Source organism: Oncorhynchus mykiss, chromosome 15 (genome assembly GCF_013265735.2).
Source record: "Oncorhynchus mykiss isolate Arlee chromosome 15, USDA_OmykA_1.1, whole genome shotgun sequence".
NCBI lineage: Eukaryota > Metazoa > Chordata > Actinopteri > Salmoniformes > Salmonidae > Oncorhynchus > Oncorhynchus mykiss.
The window spans coordinates 55,137,837-55,156,527 of NC_048579.1; the positions used below are offsets into that span (position 1 = coordinate 55,137,837).

At 46.9% G+C, this 18,691-nt stretch overlaps 1 protein-coding gene and 1 pseudogene across 2 annotated transcripts; both read right to left on the reverse strand.

The window, feature by feature from the left end:
• Nucleotides 1–82: 82 nt before the first annotated feature.
• LOC110490754 lies at nucleotides 83–10,057 on the reverse strand (annotated as a pseudogene).
• Nucleotides 10,058–10,923: 866 nt separating this feature from the next.
• On the reverse strand, nucleotides 10,924–17,517 carry LOC110490337 (host cell factor 2). 2 transcript variants are annotated; one of them, XM_021563666.2, is made up of 16 exons: nucleotides 17,267–17,517; nucleotides 16,669–16,817; nucleotides 16,279–16,442; nucleotides 15,834–16,036; nucleotides 15,538–15,622; nucleotides 15,329–15,432; nucleotides 14,893–15,117; nucleotides 14,473–14,664; nucleotides 14,125–14,189; nucleotides 13,759–13,939; nucleotides 13,622–13,671; nucleotides 13,398–13,541; nucleotides 13,042–13,227; nucleotides 12,476–12,776; nucleotides 12,286–12,361; nucleotides 10,924–12,136 (listed from the first exon to the last, which is right to left on the reverse strand). In XM_021563666.2, exons 1-16 carry the CDS (start codon nucleotides 17,454–17,456, stop codon nucleotides 12,091–12,093), a joined length of 2,361 nt encoding a protein of 786 aa, XP_021419341.1. In that variant the 5' UTR covers nucleotides 17,457–17,517; the 3' UTR covers nucleotides 10,924–12,090. The 2 variants fall into 2 exon arrangements, with proteins under 2 accessions (XP_021419341.1, XP_021419342.1); XM_021563667.2 differs by having other exon boundaries at nucleotides 10,924–12,141.
• Nucleotides 17,518–18,691: the final 1,174 nt, after the last annotated feature.

Here is an 18,691-nt window from a genome sequence, read left to right on the forward strand (position 1 = left end):
TTACTCACCAAGGCACGTAAACATTGAATCCATGTAGTTCTTTCTCTTTTCATTTGATATGTTTTGTGCCAATAAAATGGTTCACAAAATATTTGAGAGCTCACTTAAATTAAAACATCACTTCTAGGGAGTAATAAATCCTACAGCGAAGGTCACGCTCACTCTCTGGGGGGGTGGGGTCAGTGTGGAGAGGTCAGAGTTCAGGGAGAGAGTCGTGCAGGCCAGAGCCCCTGTCCATGGGAGGCCCCAGTTCCTCCATCTGCTGCTGCTTCTGAGTACAGGCTACCTCCTCCAGCCTCCGACGCAGCAGTGATAACCCTCTCTGGTGCTGCTCCTCCTGAGAGAAAGAGTGGGGTGGGGAGAAAGAGGATGAGAAGGGACAGAAAGGGATGGAGCAGTGACCTCTACCATATTGCTAACACCTATCAAATCAAAAGTTTATTGGTCATGTACACAGATGTTATCGCAGGTTCAGCTAAATGCTTGTGTTTCTAGCTCTAACTGCAGTAATACACACATAATCAAGAAATGTATAGCTAAAAAATGAGCCATGACAAGAAGTATAAACAAAGTGAGTGAAACAGTATGTAAACAGTAGCATAATCATTTAACACTGGTCACTTCACTAACTAAGAGCCAATTTATGCTTGATCAGAAAATGTGGTCGGCGGCACCGTATGGATGGTGTGACTCACTTGCAGAGCCCCCAGAGACATGCAGTGGGCAAATTGAGCACCGTACCATGTCACCGTGCAACTCTCAAATGTTGTAACAATGCGGATGGCTCCGCATTGACGGTAGGTGAGGGCGGGAGGTCCTGTATAAACACAAACTCACTTCCTTGACAACAGCTATGCGCAGCGAAGCATTAGTAGTATGAATGCCCAGACTTCTGCAGAGGCCATATCACCATAAATGCTGCATGGCCAATGCAGACGTCTGGAATGACCATGCAGGTCTACTAAGGTTCAGGGCAGGGTACCGGACGGAGGCCAGCTAGTGATGGTGACTAAGGATCAGGGCAGGGTACGGAGCGGAGGCCGGCTAGTGATAGTGACTAAGGTTCAGGTCAGGGTACTGAGTGGAGGCCGGCTAGTGATAGTGACTAAGGTTTGTAGTGGCAAATTGGTTCAAATATGACACAACCAAGAACTTTGTGAAAATCAATATAGACTTTTAATACAACAGTATCATAAGCCGGAGCGGTCCGCGGAACACACACACTTTTTCAGAGCCCTCGCTCGTTATACACCTACCATATAAGTCCCTCCCATATGCAAATTAAGTTACATCCCAATCCGTGCTTCCTGCTTGTTCAGCCCAATAACGCCCCCATCTGCTTTCCATTAGATCCTAATGGTGACAAGACCCTTGCTTTGACCCTTCACTCAGCTTAATGCGTTCTCCTGTTTGTGTGTTATCTAGGGTCAGCAGACTATGTGTCTCTTCTGTTTTTAGCATGCTCCGCTATACTAAAAATACTATACATTCCCCTTTCCTGTGGCCTGTGTTCATACCCTGTAATTAACTCCATGTGTCCCTTTTGGTGTCTTTCATCTCCTTTAGCTTTAGGGTGCCTAGCTGTTCTGGTCGCCTTCTCTTCATATGGTTGTCTAAGATCAAACAGACTTGTCTCCTGTGATGTGATTGATGTCTGTAATCCATCAATTGGTCCTTTGGCTGAACCCCCCGTCCTTAGATAACCTCTGATCTTTGTATGTCCAGCTGCCCTAGGTGTTGCCCTCTCCCATGGCCCCACTCTGGCTTCCTGTCCTATACAATAGACAATGTACCTTACCAGAATGGCAAATGCATCCCTCTTTTATATAGGACAGTATATTTATCCATATATGTCCCTAATTTCTCCCACAGGTTCAGGTCAGGGTACTGAGCGGAGGCCGGCTAGTGATAGTGACTAAGGTTCAGGGCAGGGTACTGAGCGGAGGCCGGCTAGTGATAGTGACTAAGGTTCAGGGCAGGGTACTGAGCGGAGGCCGGCTAGTGATAGTGACTAAGGTTCAGGGCAGGGTACCGGGCGGAGGCCGGCTAGTGATAGTGACTAAGGTTCAGGTCAGGGTACTGAGCGGAGGCCGGCTAGTGATAGTGACTAAGGTTCAGGGCAGGGTACCGAGCGGAGGCTGGCTAGTGATGGATATTTAACCGTCTGATGCCCTGGAGATAGAAGCTGTTTCTCAGTCTCTGTGTCCCAGCTTTGATGCACCTGTACAGTTTCCACCTTCTAGATGTTAGAAGGGTGAACAGGCCGTGGCTCTGGTGGCTGAGGTCCATGATCTTCTTGGCCTTCCTGTGACACTGGGTGCTGTAGATGTCCTGTAGGGCAGGCAGTGTGTCCCCAGTGATGTGTTGGGCTGACTGCACCACCCTTGTGGAAGGTGCGATTGCCGTACCAGGTGGTGAAACAGCCTGACAGGATATAGTCACCTAGCTATTCCTTTCAGGACCAGACCCCCCCTGTCCACAATCTTATTCATCATGATCTAAAAGTAAAACTGATCCTAGATCTGCACTCCTACTCCAAGACTCTTTATGGATACCGGCCCTGATCTGTCAACACCAGTGATAAGGTATATGAGAAGGTACCCAGATTCGGTGTACTCACATGAAGACTAGGCCCCTCAGACCCAGGTACGAGGATGGAGATAGGGCCGAGTCCTGGGCCGGGAATGGAGGCGTCGGAACTCGCTGTGTCGGCGCTGCAGCTCCTTCAGTCGTCTGTTAAGGAGGGCATGCTCCTCGGTGAAGGAAGGACGACTGAGGAGGAACACGCATACTGGTCTTAAAACACACACAGTAAGAAAATAAACATACTTCTTGGCTGAGCTGGTCTGTAGCTCCAGCTCTGCCATCTTAGCCTCCAGTAGCTGGATCTTATCCTGGTATCTCTTCTCCTTGTTCTCAGTCATGTTTTTCCTCTGTATGAGAGTCAGAGTGCGAGAGACCTTAAATTGAAAGAGAGACTTCAGAAAAGGAAGTAAGAGAAAGAAGCAAAGAAGGGAAGAGAGGTGAATATGGGGGGGGGTACCTTTTTCTGTGCCAGCGCAGCCCTCTGTAGTTTCTCCTTGGCCAAGCCGTACTTCTCCTGCAGCTCTGCATCCCTCTCCTGCAGTTTGTTTTTCTCCTCGAACCCCTCCACACGACGCTCCTCCACCAATCTGCAGAGAGAGCGAGAGAGAGGGTTAGAATAGAAACCACTTGGTTCCAACAGTAGAATTTCGAACAGTTCCATTCCTCCTCATAGACAGCATATCTATACAGTATACAGACCACAGTATAAAGGTGGTGCAGTGTACCGCTCGGCTTCGTGTTGGGTCCTCTCAGCTTGTGAGTGGGCGCTCCTCAGGTCCTCCCGGGCCCTCTCCAGGGTTTCCCTCAGACACTGGTTGGACTCCAGAAGCTCAGCCTCGGAGTGGGACAACGTACCCAGCTGCAACCCCAGCTCCTGGTTCTGCTGTGAGAGGGAGGGACGGGTACGTGGTCAACTCAATGTTGTTTGGACATTAACTTTAACATAGGGCATTTACATCAGCCAATCGATGTTGAAAGGGCAATACAAACGGAATGTCAGTCAGGCGCTGAGCCTCAGGCAATTTAGTACCCGTCTCAGATTGGCATTCTGTCTTCTGTGTCTCCATTTCCTCCAGCTGAGAGCCCTGCTGCTGCAATTTAGTCCTGACACACGCAACACACACAGGGTCATTAAGACACATTTATATGAAATATATTAGTAATGCATACTATACACAGGTAAAGCAACACCTCTTACTAACCTGAGGTTCTGCAATTCCTTATGAGCAGACTCCTCCCCCAGCTGGGCGCCATGGAGACGCTCCTCACACTCCTCTTTCTGGGTGTGGCCAGCAGCATCCTGTAGCGCCCTCTGCTGCTCCAGTTCAGCCAGAGAATCCTCCAGCACGAACCTGAACACACACACACTATATACACACACACCAGTGGAGGCTGCTGAGGGGAGGACGGCTTATAAAATGGCTGAAATGGAGCAAATGGAATGGCATCAAACGCCTGGACACCATGTGTTTTATACTATTCCACTCCAGCCATTACCACGAGCCCACCCTCCCCAAATAAGGCACCACCAACCTCCTGTGACACACACAAGATCGATTTACACAACTTCATCAAAGTAATCTGAGACAGTGTGTGTGAGAGAGAGCGAGCCTAACTTCTCCTCGTGCACGGTGGCTGTTTTGTGGTACTCCTCGTCGCGAGCGGCCTGCACCCTCCGGACGAGTTCCCCCTCCCTCTCAGCCAGCACCTCCTTCTGTCTCTCCACCATCCCCTTCAACACCACATCAGACTGCATACCTGACAGACAGCCAGAGAAGAAAGGAAGGAGGAGGGGGAGAGAGAGAAAAAGAAGGGGAGCAAGAGAAAGTAGAGAGGGGGAGAAGGAGAGAGAGAGGGAGAGAGATGGAGAGAAAGAAAGGAGAGAGGGGGAGAGAGAAAGAGTTGGAGTCAAAAGGAGAGAGACTGGAAGGAAAGTTTGCAGACTAAAATGAGAGTGATGTGCAGTACATGTATGATCAAAACACACAGAGGTTATTTGCGGAGTTACCTTCCCTTTGGCCCTGTAGTGCGCCTCTCTCCCTCTCCACTTCCCCTCTAGACCTGGCACACTCCGGCTTCACATTGGCCAACTCCAGCTTGTGAGAGTGCCTCGCCCTCCATCTGAAAGAAACAGAGAAACTGGCATGAGCACACAGCAACCTATTGATATAAGGGGTAATGGTGGGGACTGTAAGTCGATCTGGATAAGAGCATCTGCTATTTAGAAATACAGCTGATGATCTCTGGGGTTAGAGGTTAAGGATCACATAGGTACTTACCTGGCAGGTGAGAGTGTTGACCTCTCTCAGTCTTGTGTAGTCTGCCGGTCAGCTGGGTGTTCTGTTCATGACTCAGCTGCAACTCGCTCCCCAGACGCTCCGACTGCAGGCGCAGTGACTGCCTCTCTGCCTAAAACACAATCAAATGATGAATTATTCCACAAATCAAACCAAGCACACAGTAGTCATTCTACCTAAGTTAGGACTTACTCCAACAGATATATTTCATCATGTAGCTTAATATTCATAGTGACAATAACAGTTCAAGATTGACAGACAGAGACCACAAGTTTCTTACCTCCAGTGACTTGGCTGCAGCCTGGGATTCTACGAACTGGCGGACCTGGATGTGCTGCACGTTCTCGGCTTGCTGGCCAGAGTTGTCCCTCTGGGCCCGGAGCTCAGCCACGTCAGCCTCCAGGCCCTTCAGATGCAGGTGGAGCTGGGCCTTCTCTCTCAGCAGAGACTCAATGCGTTTACAGTCTCTCGACGGGTCTGTGCCCTGATACTGGGCCATCAGCTCCGCTCTGTCCCTTTCCAGCCGTGAAACCTGAACACACAACATATCAGAAGAGCAATGTCTATACATACTTTTTGTGTATTTGGACACCCCTTAAAATGAGTGGAATTGGCTGTTTCAGCCACACTAGTTGCTGAAAGGCGTATAAAATCGAGCACACAACCATGCAATCTCCATAGACAAACATTGGCAATAAATTTGCCTTACCGAAGACATCAGTGACTTTCAACGTGGCACCGCCATAGGATGCCACCTTTCCAACAAGTCAGTTCATCAAATTTCTGCCCTGCTTGAGCTGCCCCGGTAAACCGTAAGTCAAATCAAATTTAATTTGTCACATACACATGGTTAGCAGATGTTAATGCAAGTGTAGCGAAATGCTTGTGCTTCTAGTTCCGACAATGCAGTAATAACCAACAAGTAATCTAGCTAACAATTCCAAAACTACTACCTTATAGACACAAGTGTAAGGGGATAAAGAATATGTACATAAAGATATATGAATGAGTGATGGTACAGAGCGGCATAGGCAAGATACAGTAGATGGTATTGAGTACAGTATATACATATGAGATGAGTATGTAAACAAAGTGGCATACTTAAAGTGGCTAGTAATACATGTATTACATAAAGATGCAGTAGATGATAGAGTACAGTATATACGTATACATAAGAGATTAATAATGTAGGGTATGTAAACATTATATTAGGTAGCATTGTTTAAAGTGGCTAGTGATATATTTTACATCATTTACCATCAATTCCCATTATTAAAGTGGCTGGAGTTGAGTCAGTGTGTTGGCAGCAGCCACTCAATGTTAGTGGTGGCTGTTTAACAGTCTGATGGCCTTGAGATAGAAGCTGCTTTTCAGTCTCTCGGTCCCAGCTTTGATGCACCTGTACTGACCTCGCCTTCTGGATGATAGCGGGGTGAACAGGCAGTGGCTCGGGTGGTTGTTGTCCTTGATGATCTTTATGGCCTTCCTGTGACATCGGGTGGTGTAGGTGTCCTGGAGGGCAGGTAGTTTGCCCCCGGTGATGCGTTGTGCAGACCTCACTACCCTCTGGAGAGCCTTACGGTTGTGGGCGGAGCAGTTGCCGTACCAGGTGGTGATACAGCCCGACAGGATGCTCTCGATTGTGCATCTGTAGAAGTTTGTGAGTGCTTTTGGTGACAAGCCGAATTTCTTCAGCCTCCTGAGGTTGAAGAGGCACTACTGCACCTTCTTCACAATGCTGTCTGTGTGGGTGGACCAATTCAGTTTGTCTGTGATGTGTATGCCGAGGAACTTAAAACTTACTACCCTCTCCACTACTGTTCCATCGATGTGGATAGGGGGGTGTTCCCTCTGCTGTTTGCTGAAGTCCACAATCATCTCCTTAGTTTTGTTGACGTTGAGTGTGAGGTTATTTTCCTGACACCACACTCCGGGGGCCCTCACCTCCTCCCTGTAGGCCGTCTCGTCGTTGTTGGTAATCAAGCCTACCACTGTTGTGTCGTCCGCAAACTTGATGATTGAGTTGGAGGCGTGCGCGGCCACGCAGTTGTGGGTGAACAGGGAGTACAGGAGAGGGCTCAGAACGCACCCTTGTGGGGCCCCAGTGTTGAGGATCAGCGGGGTGGAGATGTTACCTACCCTCACCACCTGGGGGCGGCCCGTCAGGAAGTCCAGTACCCAGTTGCACAGGGCGGGGTTGAGACCCAGGGTCTCGAGCTTGATGACGAGCTTGGAGGGCACTATGGTGTTAAATGCCGAGCTGTAGTCGATGAACAGCATTCTCACATAGGTATTCCTCTTGTCCAGATGGGTTAGGGCAGTGTGCAGTGTGGTTGAAATTGCATCGTCTGTGGACCTATTTGGGCGGTAAGCAAATTGGAGTGGGTCTAGGGTGTCAGGTAGGGTGGAGGTGATATGGTCCTTGACTAGTCTCTCAAAGCACTTCATGATGACGGAAGTGAGTGCTACGGGGCGGTAGTCGTTTAGGTCAGTTACCTTAGTGATGTTATTGTGAAGTGGAAACATCTAGGAGCAGCTCAGCAGGAACGGCTCAGCTGCGAAGCGGTAGGTCACAAGCTCACAGAACAGGACCGCGTAAAAGAACGTCTGTCCTCGGTTGCAACACTCACCACTGAGATCCAAACTGCCTCTGGAAGCAATGCCAGCACAAGAACTGTTCGTCGGGAGCTTCATTAAATGGGTTTCCATATCCGAGCAGACGGACACAATCCTAACATCACCATGCGCAATGCCAAGCGTCGGCTGGAGTGGTGTAAAGCTCGCCGCCATTGGACTCTGGAGCAGTGGAAACACGTTCTCTGGAGTGAAATATCATGCGTCACCATCTAGCAGTCTGACGGACTAATTTGGGTTTGGAGGATGCCAAGAGAACGCTACCTGCCCCAATGCATAGTGCCAACTGTAAACATTTATTGGAGGAGGAATAATGGTCTGGGGGCTGTTTTCATGGGTCGGGCTAGGCCCCTAATGCTACAGCATACAATGACATTCTAGACGATTCTGTGCTTACAACTTTGTGACAACAGTTTGGGGGAAGGCCCTTTCTTGTTTCAGAATGACAATGCCCCTGTGCACAAAGCGAGATCCATACAGAAATTATATGTTGAGATCGGTGTGAAAGAACTGGCCTGGCCTGCACAGAGCCTTGACCTCAAGCCCATCGAACACCTTTGGGATGAATTGGAACGCAGACTGCGAGCCAGGCCTAATCGCCCAACATCAGTGCCCGACCTCACTAATCCTTTTGTGGCTGAATGGAAGCAAGTCCCTGCGGCAATGCTCCAACAGCTAGTGGGAAGCCTTCCCAGAAGAGTGGAGGCTGTTAGAGCAGCAAAGGGGGGGGACCAACTCCATATTAATGCGCATGATTTTGGAATGAGATGGTTCGACGAGCAGGTGTCCACATACTTTTGGTCATGTAGTGTATATCAAAAGACAAACATACTGTATCAGACCTCACACTAAAAACGTTATGTCGCACACACACCTCAGCATCAAAGCGGATCTTCTCCTCCAGTATGTGAGCGCTCTCCTCTCTCTGGCGGTCAAACTCAGACTTCAGGAAGGTGTAGTCGTACCGCAGCTTGTTATACTCAGACCTGTACTTCTCAGTCTCCTGCAGGGAACAGAGAAGAGGGCTGGTTAGAGTCAAGGAGGAGAAACAGAAACAGAGAAAGTTGAATTTGAACAGATGTACTGTTTTTTCATTCTCAATAATCTGACCGTTTAAGTGTGATGGCCCACCCATCCCTGCCCTCAAAAACATTCAACACTTAGTTCTCACGCAGTTGCTGTGAAGATAGCAGTTACAGCTGTGACAGTTCGAGAGCACGGTGGAACTAAAGTGTGAGAATAAGTTCAAAGCTATCCAAAGCAACTGAGGCTGGATAGAAGCAGTACAAAGCATTAAAAAAAAAACAGAAGCAGAGGCAGCCCAGAGGTGGTTAAACGTAGTCTGGAGCAGTAGATAACAGTAAATAGCAGTAGAGAACAGTAAATAGCAGTAGAGAACAGTAAATAGCTTTAGAGAACAGACAGAAGTGTTCTGGGGCGAGAGGCTCACCCCCTCCAGTTTGTTGAAGCGCTCTCTGACAGGCCCCTCCATCTCCTGCTGCACCTGGGCCCTCAACAGCTCCAGCCGCTGGGGGGGTCAGCACCTTACAAAACAAACCGACTGCTGTACACACTGGCACAGAAGACAGAAACACTGCTATACACAAAGATACACTACAGTAGTCATAGGTCAGTAGGTGCGTTTTCTATTGACTAGCTCCAGTACCTGTAGTCGTAGCTCCTCAGGCATCTCTCCTCTGGGCTCAGCCAGCAGCAGCTGCAGTTTCACCTGGGCGGTTTGCTTGTCACTAAGGAGACACTTCAGCTCTCCTTGCCCCTGGGTAAACTCATCCCGCAGCCTGGGACGAACACAGTGAAGGAGATATATACAAGTGTGAACACGTCACACACACACACTATCAGTATTATGGTATTACACACACTTCTCCCGGGTTACCACCTGGTATGTTCAGCCTTGAGAGTCTGTTAGTTGATCTTGTGGTTCTCACATCTCATCCGCTCATCGATCAGCATCTTCTGCAGCTCCATGTCAGCCCCCCCAGCTTCACCGTCCCCCCAGGGTCCAGGCATGGGAGCAGGGGGGCAGACTGAGCAAGGGCAGAGGGGTTCATCTCACCCCTACTGGATGGACGGATATAGCGAGAGAGAAGAATAAGGTTAAGGAAAGCGAGAGCTGTGGGTTGTTCCACTCCATCCCTTTTCAAATACATAATCAAATTAGTAAGAAAGATTGACATCAAAGCACGATCCACTTCTTCATAGCCACAAAGGCTTTAGCTCAACAAAATTAATCATAAAACAGAACCAACTTCAAAAGGGAAGAGACGGGCACTGCTCTCCTCTGTTTGCAGGTCGGACATGGTAAAGACTGATGTTGAAAGGATGTTACGACAGGTGGGATGGGGCAAATTGCAGTTGTTACCATGATAGTTCTAAATTCCCCAGCTATTTGTGCAAATGTCAACCGCTCAGGTAACTTACACAGCCTCGGTCTCAAGTGATTTCTCCACTTTCTGTTGTGGATACGCGTGGTCGAGGGAGGGATGATTACGCTTGATTGCAAATACTGTACTAGACATCTTGGCCTCATCTCAAGCACCCCACCCACCCTGGATAAAATGTAGCTAGCTACTCAAAGAACAAAGACAGGATGTCAGACGTACTAAATACAGGCAAGGCGATCCAGCAAAGACAAACAGTCCCAGCACTGCACACTAAACAGTTCAGCTGACTGACTGTCTTACCCGGACTATGCAAGTACTGACAGTGGTGAGTAACGTTAATACTTGATACTAATACTTATATTAATACTTGACGTTAATACTTGATACTAATACTTATATTAATACTTGACGTTAATACTTGACACTGTCGCACAAAAACAAATAGCAAAGACACAGATAGCTAAGCTGTCATCAGTAGCTAGCCAGTCATCTAGAGAAATAACTAGTGCCACTCTTTTCGAAAGTGGCGCTTTAACTCCCACGGTTCTAGCCAACTAGATAGTTAGCTTGCGTGCTAACAACTGGTCACTGAACAACGTCAAATCAGTTACCAAACTAGCTCTTGGGCACAATTTAGAATGCTACCACTTACTTTAGGGACAATAATATGCACTGTTTTGATCGTTGCTTACCTCTTGAACTCGACACCTTGACAAAACGAGCTATCCTGCAGAGAACTACTCGCATGGAATCCTGGGAGATTTATTTTAACTCTACTTGAATTTTATCCCCATGTGGTTAAATGGCAACATTACATAAGCTCTTGGAAAAGTGCTCGTGAGTCCTGAACACTTGCTGCAATGAATTTAAGTTTTCAGTTTGATCCATTTTCACAAATTAACTAAAGGTTTTTCGGTGTATTTTGTAATTTACCGGTAGATGTTAAATAACTGATGCCAATGACCTGATTTCAGACAATGATCACACACACATAGTCAATGCTCATTAGCAGATTGTCATGACCAGTTTTATTTATTGGTGTATTTTAACCACATTTGGACTGTTAACAAAAGTCCACAATGTTCTAGGTTCTCCTTTGACACATTGTACAACATACACCTACCAAGAGTACAGGGATAACATAGTCATGCAGCCCGGATTATTTTTCAATACAACCCTGTAACAAAACAGGAACGTTAAAACAATTCTCTCCTGTAGTGAGCTCATATTAACAAAACAAAAATGAGAGCTAGGCTACATACTCACTGAGTAACATATGGTAAAAAAAAAAAGTTAGTTTCAACAAACAAAAAATATTTGAATCATATGCATCTTCGCTTTTGCCATACTAAGTAGCTTTGGAATCAGATGGAATTAATGTCTGGATCAAATCTACAATTAAATTTGTAAATTCAATGAGCCGCCTAAAGAAACCTAGTGATTTCCACATTGCATAGTGAGCTACAGTGCTATAAGAGAGGAAAGGTAGTGTTAATCACTGTATTTATGTATGAACAGAAGTATGGATAGCTTAAGATAAACGCATGGCTTACTTCCGATGGCTACAAAATAAAAATGAAGACAATTGAATAAAGGATAATAACAGTATTCATAAATATGAAAATGGTAAATGAACAACAAATTGATGGACTCAAACCCTCACATTCCATACCCACAAGGCATGTAAGAAGTGCTGTGTTGGAATCATGTTATACTTAACAAAAAACCTTCTGCATGCTGAGGCTGAAATACAACCATCGACTTGGCCCAAATTAGAAACACACAAAATATCGCACTACTATTCAAGTTTGCTACATGTTAATTATAGTGAAGCAGTCGCTGGCCAGTTGATCATCATCCCCATTCAAAACCCCTTCATACACTAAGGCACATTCATTCCTTGTCTGTTTGACAAGAGGGGAAATTCTCTGGTCATAACATCAGTTATCTATTTAACTTCAAAAATACTAATGGAAGTACAACTTTTTGTACACTATAATGTAATACAGTGTGGTCAAATGACAGGTGGAAATTAACACACGCAACAGTTATGTACAACAATTAGAAAAAACATAAAAAATAACTTAAAAATCTATAAGTTCTGTACAGCATTTTTGTGAGGGACATGACTCGGGTTGGAAAGTAGTTATGCCCTCTGACTAGTTACATCATCTTTCCTGGGTATCGGCAAGCGTCTGGCAGTCCATCTTCAACCTGAGCTGCAAGACACGAGGAGAAAAAAACGTCAATAAGCCCTCTAACATTAAACTCTAAAAAGAGCAAGCCTGACAACGGCAAGGGACAAGTCATGTCATATAAACCTTCTCCTAAGGTTTAGTCAGATGAGAGCAGAGCTTGTTCACCTGTCTGCTGCCTCCTGTTCTGCCTCTGTGGGGCTGCCGTCTGGTTGTGACGACGAGGCTTTGAGTTTACTGGCATCTGAAAGGAGACAGAGCCCATGGTTAGAGACCACTCAGTTGTGACAGTCAGTATGCCACTAGAGTACTGATTCAGGGTCAGGATAAACACCCCCCCACCCGTCTTGCCGCATACCCTGTAGCCAGCGAATCTGTGTGGCGGGCCCGTAGCCCTGCTCGTTCTTGGCCGCGATGCGGAAGACGACAGCTGGCCGGTTGGGGGCGGAACTGTCGATGTAGGCATTGGCCAGGTGGGCGGGGCTGACGGTGCAAGAGGTCTTGGTGCCACGGTAGATCCTGATGAAGGCCAGCTGGCCAGGACGCTCAGAGCTGCTGCTGGACCGGCTCTTCCTCACCGCCAGGTACATGGAGTACTCCAGGATCTTACCTGACGGGGAGGTGGGGGAGTCCCATGTGATGTGGACAGAGTCATTAGCCTGGGGGAGGGGGGTGGTGGATAAAGGATGAGAGGAAAAACAGCTAATTGAGATGAAACAATGATACACATTTGATAAAACTAGAAATATATTGTGGAACTAGAAAGGCAGAAAGAAATCACAATGTCCCATGTGAGCTCTCTGAAGCCTCTGTTGAACAATAACGAATGCTGGCAGCACATTCTGTTAGTGTGCTTGGCCTCATTTACACCCCTCATCAGTAACCTTCTCTGTGTGTAAAGTAGGCTGTAGGAGTGTACTGTACCTTGGTGATCTTGACAGCTGAGGGCGCTCCGGGAAAGCCGGGCTGGCAGGTTTTGAACTCGCTGGCAGGGCTGAAGTCTCCCTGACCACAGCTGTTGATGCCTGCTACTCTGAACCTGTACGCTACACCTGGACACAGCTCCTGCTTCTCCCTCCACTCATAGTCCTGAGGCCCCTGCAAATTAATCTGTGGGAGTGTGGTGTGTGTCAAATTGGGAAATCAATAAACAGATTAGAGACAAATTAACAAAAATGACTGCTAGCCGAAGATGGTTACTGCATGTTATCTGCACACATTCTGGGGCATGTTTTTCATTATATACTGTCATTTAAGATTCAAACCAAGATGTGGCTTACCTCTTTAGTGTTAGTGGGTCTGCTGTAGATGGTGGAAATAATGTCATTTTCAGGTGGCAGGTAGTAGTGGGTAACCTCAGAGAACAGGGTTTTGAACACTCCAGCATCAAACCACTCAGACTCATCTAACTTCTCACCAGATACCTACAGGGCACAGACAGGCATTATTTCCTTCAGTCTCTGTGGTAGACAAATGAATAACTTCCTTAGTATTCTAATCCTACCTTGCATTTGACAGTGTTGGGATCTGAGGAAGTGCTGTCAGGTTCTTGTCCTGTGAATGAGGAAGGACTGTCATTGGTTATGCCGATGATATTCAAACCATACTAGTAAAAAGCTAGCTTGGGGTCCATGCGGTTACCTGGCTGGTGCTCACTGCTCGCCACTGTGTCCGAGCGCTGGGAGGTTTTTGTGGGGTCACCCTCCTGTCCAAAGGACTCGGAGTGTGTTTTTCCACTAGCATCACTTTCTCTCTCTGGATGGGGGTCTCGAACAGCCTCTGACACTTCGATGGGAGTCACCTTCTGCCCTGCAGCCACCTCCTGGCGTGCAAGGTGAAGAGACCGCAATATTCAGTGTCAGTCAATGTAGCATTAACAAAATATGGATGTAACATTTAGCTTAGCTGTTACGGTCTCAATGGCAGTACTAACACCATCTGAATATAGCACTTTCCCAGCACTGTAGCTAAGACAACTAGATATGGGTATAAGGGTCACCATCTGACCTGTTGGGATGTATTCTGGGCTTCCTGTGAGGTGGGGTCGTCTGGGACCTGAGCTGACTGGACATCTGGAGGAAAAAGAACACATCAAGCATAGCTTTACATATATGCCTCTTCTTAGCCTGCTTCAACCTTCAACCCTGGCCCAGTACAGGCGTCAACCCTGACCTTGAGAGTGGACCAGATGGCCCTGGACAAAGGCTTCTGCTTCTAAACCACTTTCAAAGCCAATTGCTTGGCATCAGACAGAACTCCTCTGAAGGCCATGTGAAATTCCCTGTTGTCATTCCTATTCAAATTAATGGTCTCTGATTGGTTGTGTGTGAGCAGCAGGTAGATTTCTCCTCTCACCTTGGTCCTGGGGGTTCCTCTCCTGGCCATCTGTGCTGGGTCGGGCAGTGGGGTTGGCTGGGGTGTTGGAGGGGGAGACGGGCTGCAGCTGGAGGATGTAACACTCTGCTGCAGGTAGGGGGCGCCAGGCCACATGGAGCATGTTGACGGTGGACTTGACCAGTAGTACTGCTGCTGGGGTGGAGGGCCGCTCTGAAAACACCACAAGTTACAGTTAGGTTGTAGCAGCAAAATGGCCTTGCAGATAGCAAGTGTGAACAACTGAGAAATACACTCTTCACTGACTTTCCTAGTTAAAAAAAGGTTTTAAAAAATATATATACAAATATGCTTTAAATATGGTATGACGCTGCAGCACATTTTGAGCGACAGTAATAAGACATATGCTGATATTAATAGTATCCTTGTCTCTCTTCTCACCTGTCTCCAGATACCACAGGTCCTTGCAGCACACCTGGTAGTTCCAGCTCTTCCGGTAGCCGTCACGGCCGCTCCAGATGTAGAGGCGGGAGCCGACAGAGGCAGCACAGTGGCCTGCCCTGGCTCGGGGTCCCCCGCTGCTGGGCTGGGGATCTTCCTGGTCACCCTGGCTCACTGTCTGCCCCTGTTGCTGATCCGGGCCTAGGCTCTGCCATGTCATGGTGTCTGATATCAACAGGAAAAGGGGTAAACTGTTTAAGGACTTTAACTTCTGCAGATGGAAAAGGGGCTTTATACATACATTTGATTGATTTAACCTTACTGGGTTCAATTCAATGTGATGATTCTCATAATATGAATTTAAATGGAATGCCCGTTATGTGACCAGCCAGATACCCTAAGTGATGAGCTTGTAATAATGATGTATGATACTGACCTAAGTTGAGCACGGATAAGGAGTTGGTACATATCCATTCAGCTCCCAGGGCGTTAGGTTTGTCTGTCTCTGGAACGGGGACCCATCCCCCAAAAACATACATCCTTCCCACACAGAGGCAAAGCAAAAAAAAAAAAAAAAACATTAGGCAAAGATCCATGATGCCACACAAACATATACACCACACACAAAATACATATTTCCATTACTTGTTTTCTATAACGTTGGCAGAGTGAAGGCTTCTGGGTAGAGGAAGGGGTCCTTTAGTGTCAGGTGTAGACCATGTCATAGATTCTAAAGATCAGACAGAAGAGAGTGGAGAGCCAGTTAGATTACCTCACTTCAATCAGTTCATCGCCACAAACACAAATGCAAGGTTGCGGTTTATGGAAACGGAAGGTTGGTTACAGCAACCTGAATTCACACCAAGGAGATTAGTTCATTCAAAGTGTTGTGGTCCGATTGTGGTTCATCAAAGCATGTTAGTAGACTGAGATGAGGTTACCGAGGTCAAGCTGCCAGAGGTCGTCAAGGCGACTGCCTCTCATCCCTCCGAAGATGTAGAGTTTGGGGGAGCTTGTCCCAGTGTATGCCACCGAGGTGTGGGACTCTCGAGCCCACGGACCCACACCCTTAGTATCTGGAATGTTCCAACCCTTCACCCCTGACACCGACTGCAGCTCCAGCTCATAAAAGTCATCTAGGTACCTGCAGAGAGAAAACAGAGAGAGCCAGTGGAATGAGAACTAGCCTGGTCCCAGATCTGTTTATGCGGTCTTGCCAACTCCTATGGTCATTGGTGTGGCCAAACAGATCTGGGTCCAGGCTAGATGAGAACATCATTAGTGACAGAGCAAGCATTAAGGTTTCTTATGATTATCACAACCCACAGTACCCTGATTAGAGAAGCTGTGTTGGAGACTGTTGGAGCTATATACATAGCTCCATACCTTGGGACATTGCCATTGGGGTCCTCACTGTCATTGGCCAGTCCCCCGAACAGGTAGCACTTGTTCCCAATGAGGGTGAAGCTGTGTCCGAGGCGGGGACATGGGGGCGGCATGCCATTCTTTGGTGGCCTGGGTTTCAGCTTCTTCCACAGCCAGCGGCTCGCCTGTTAGACAAAGGGTCAGAGGTCAACTATGGCATCTTATCCATCCGAGTGACTACATACAATCTACTGTACAATCTAAGGGGGAAAGATGCTGTACTTGTGAAGACCTTCCATCAGAGCTACAGGTCTGTGAATGACAATTCTGCAGCACACCCTTCACCTTATGCATAAAACATGACAAGAGGATGTTTATTATAGAAGACGCAAGTGAGTGCGAGAGCCTCACCTGTAGCTCGTACAGGCTGTTGTTGTATTTGCCAAATTCCACCATGCCGCCAAAGACCAGGATGCGGGTTCCCTCACAGGCAAAACCATGGGCAGCACAGCCTGGAGGGATGTCCCCTCTCACCGCTGGGAGAAACCACTGCTTAGAGACTAGACAAAGGGCCAGAGATCTGATCACCTGAGAATAACTCATGTTTACTCAATCATAATGCCCTGTGTGACTATAATTACGCAATTTAACTAAAAAAAGCTAAGTCGACAATTGTTTGTTTGTTAGGTACATGGCCTCGAGATTCTCAAGTGATCATCTGTTCCACACCACATCAATTGTATGCTAGCTAAGTTAGCTATTCTACACAGAAACTACATCTGATAACAACCATAGACAGTATATATAAATTTGGTTAGCTTCGCTAGCTAACGTTAGCCAAGTAAGCAAGCTGGCTGCTTAGCTTCAGGGAATGTTTGTGAAACTTTCAAGGCATTAACATATTAGTCGCACCAGATGGCTAGGAAAACCAAATAGTTAAGTTAGCTCACTTCTCAAACACAAAATGTGTAGCATCCATTAGCTAGCGTTCATTAACGCGTTAGCCTACCGGTGTTGTAAACATGGAGCTCCTCCGCTATCCCCTCGTTTCCACCTCCAAACACGATAATAAGTTCCCGAATAGCCGCTGCTCGGTGTCCGTGTCTTGACCGGGGAATAGGTCCAGTAAATGAGTTGACTTTTTTCCATAACGGGTCCATTGTTCCGTCAGGAACGCAACACACCGGGGTTCGGTCCATTAACGGTTACAGCAGTTTGGCGCTGTTTGTTGTTACCAAGAGAAATAGGCGGAGCGAGATGGAAAACTCTCGCGTTGTCCCCTTCACCGGAAGTGCAGTACTAAACAGAGGAAGTTGCAATTTTTTGTATTAAATTAATGGGTGTTAAATCCAATTTGTGGATTTGTATTTCCGAAGTGATTTCTACGCTACACAAGTGAGTGTGTTGGGATTCATGCCAGCAAAGACACGAAAGACACGACACAACACTAAACAATACATTAATTGCACTAACTAGAGAAAGAAACCATTAATCTTAGACTTGGGACCACACAGCCACTCCACTGAATATCAGGCTAATGATTGCTTGGCAATACTTGCTGTAAGCCACTGATTCCTTCCAAACCACTTATGGTTGAATTTGAGATGTCCAACTTGTTGAGCACTGATATGTTTTATCTATATAGCGCAACGCTCTGTATTTTCTACTGGCTTGCCCCACCACCACAGAAAGCACTGAGCTAGGCTGACACACCTACATTTTGGAGCAGCCTTACTCAAGAAAAAAAGAGACCATGTTTGTATGCGGCTTTATTAACTCAATTTATGTATATATATTTTTTACATTGTTTGCAAACTGATATGTGACATTTATGCCAAAATAACATTTGGGTGCAAAAAATGTGGGGCTCAAAACAGGTGGGGCTTTGCCGCACCGGCCCTGAACAACAGGTCACCACTGCTCCAGTATTTAACCTTTATTTAACTAGGTAAGTCAGCAGGTTGTGAACTATGCAAACAACGTTTCCAAGCAGAGAATGAGAACCGTAGGCTAAATGACTTAATACATGCATTAATATAAATGAATGTAACAAAATCATGGGGAATTAACGGTACATTTACTAGGACTACTGGCGACATACTGGGGAATTAACGGTACATTTACTAGGACTACTGGCGACATACTGGGGAATTTATTAAAATACACAATTAAAGGGAAAACAATTCACACAATGAAACAATGAATTCGCAAGAATTGGCAGGAGCCAACTGAGCGCATTCTGGAAAGCTGAGAGCATGTATTCTGGAGAGAGACATGCCATATCTTCACCCCCCCCCCCCCCCCCCCCCCCCCCCCCTGTTGCAACATTTTAAATGATACTCAACACACATTATCTTCACACATATTTTAGATGCTTTTCACTGACAGCCGCAACTCAATCAACTAGGCCCATTGCCATGCACGCTGCCCAAAT

Bases quoted from the DNA above. Each gene is read 5' to 3' on its own strand.
- LOC110490337 (XM_021563666.2), bottom strand. From the start codon at position 17,456: ATGGACCGAACCCCGGTGTGTTGCGTTCCTGACGGAACAATGGACCCG. The intron at 15,623-15,833 runs GTAACCTCATCT...TCTGATCTTTAG, and splicing joins CCTCTGGCAGCTTGACCTCG to AATCTATGACATGGTCTACA. The intron at 13,228-13,397 runs GTAAGCCACATC...ACACTCCCACAG, and splicing joins GACCCACTAACACTAAAGAG to ATTAATTTGCAGGGGCCTCA.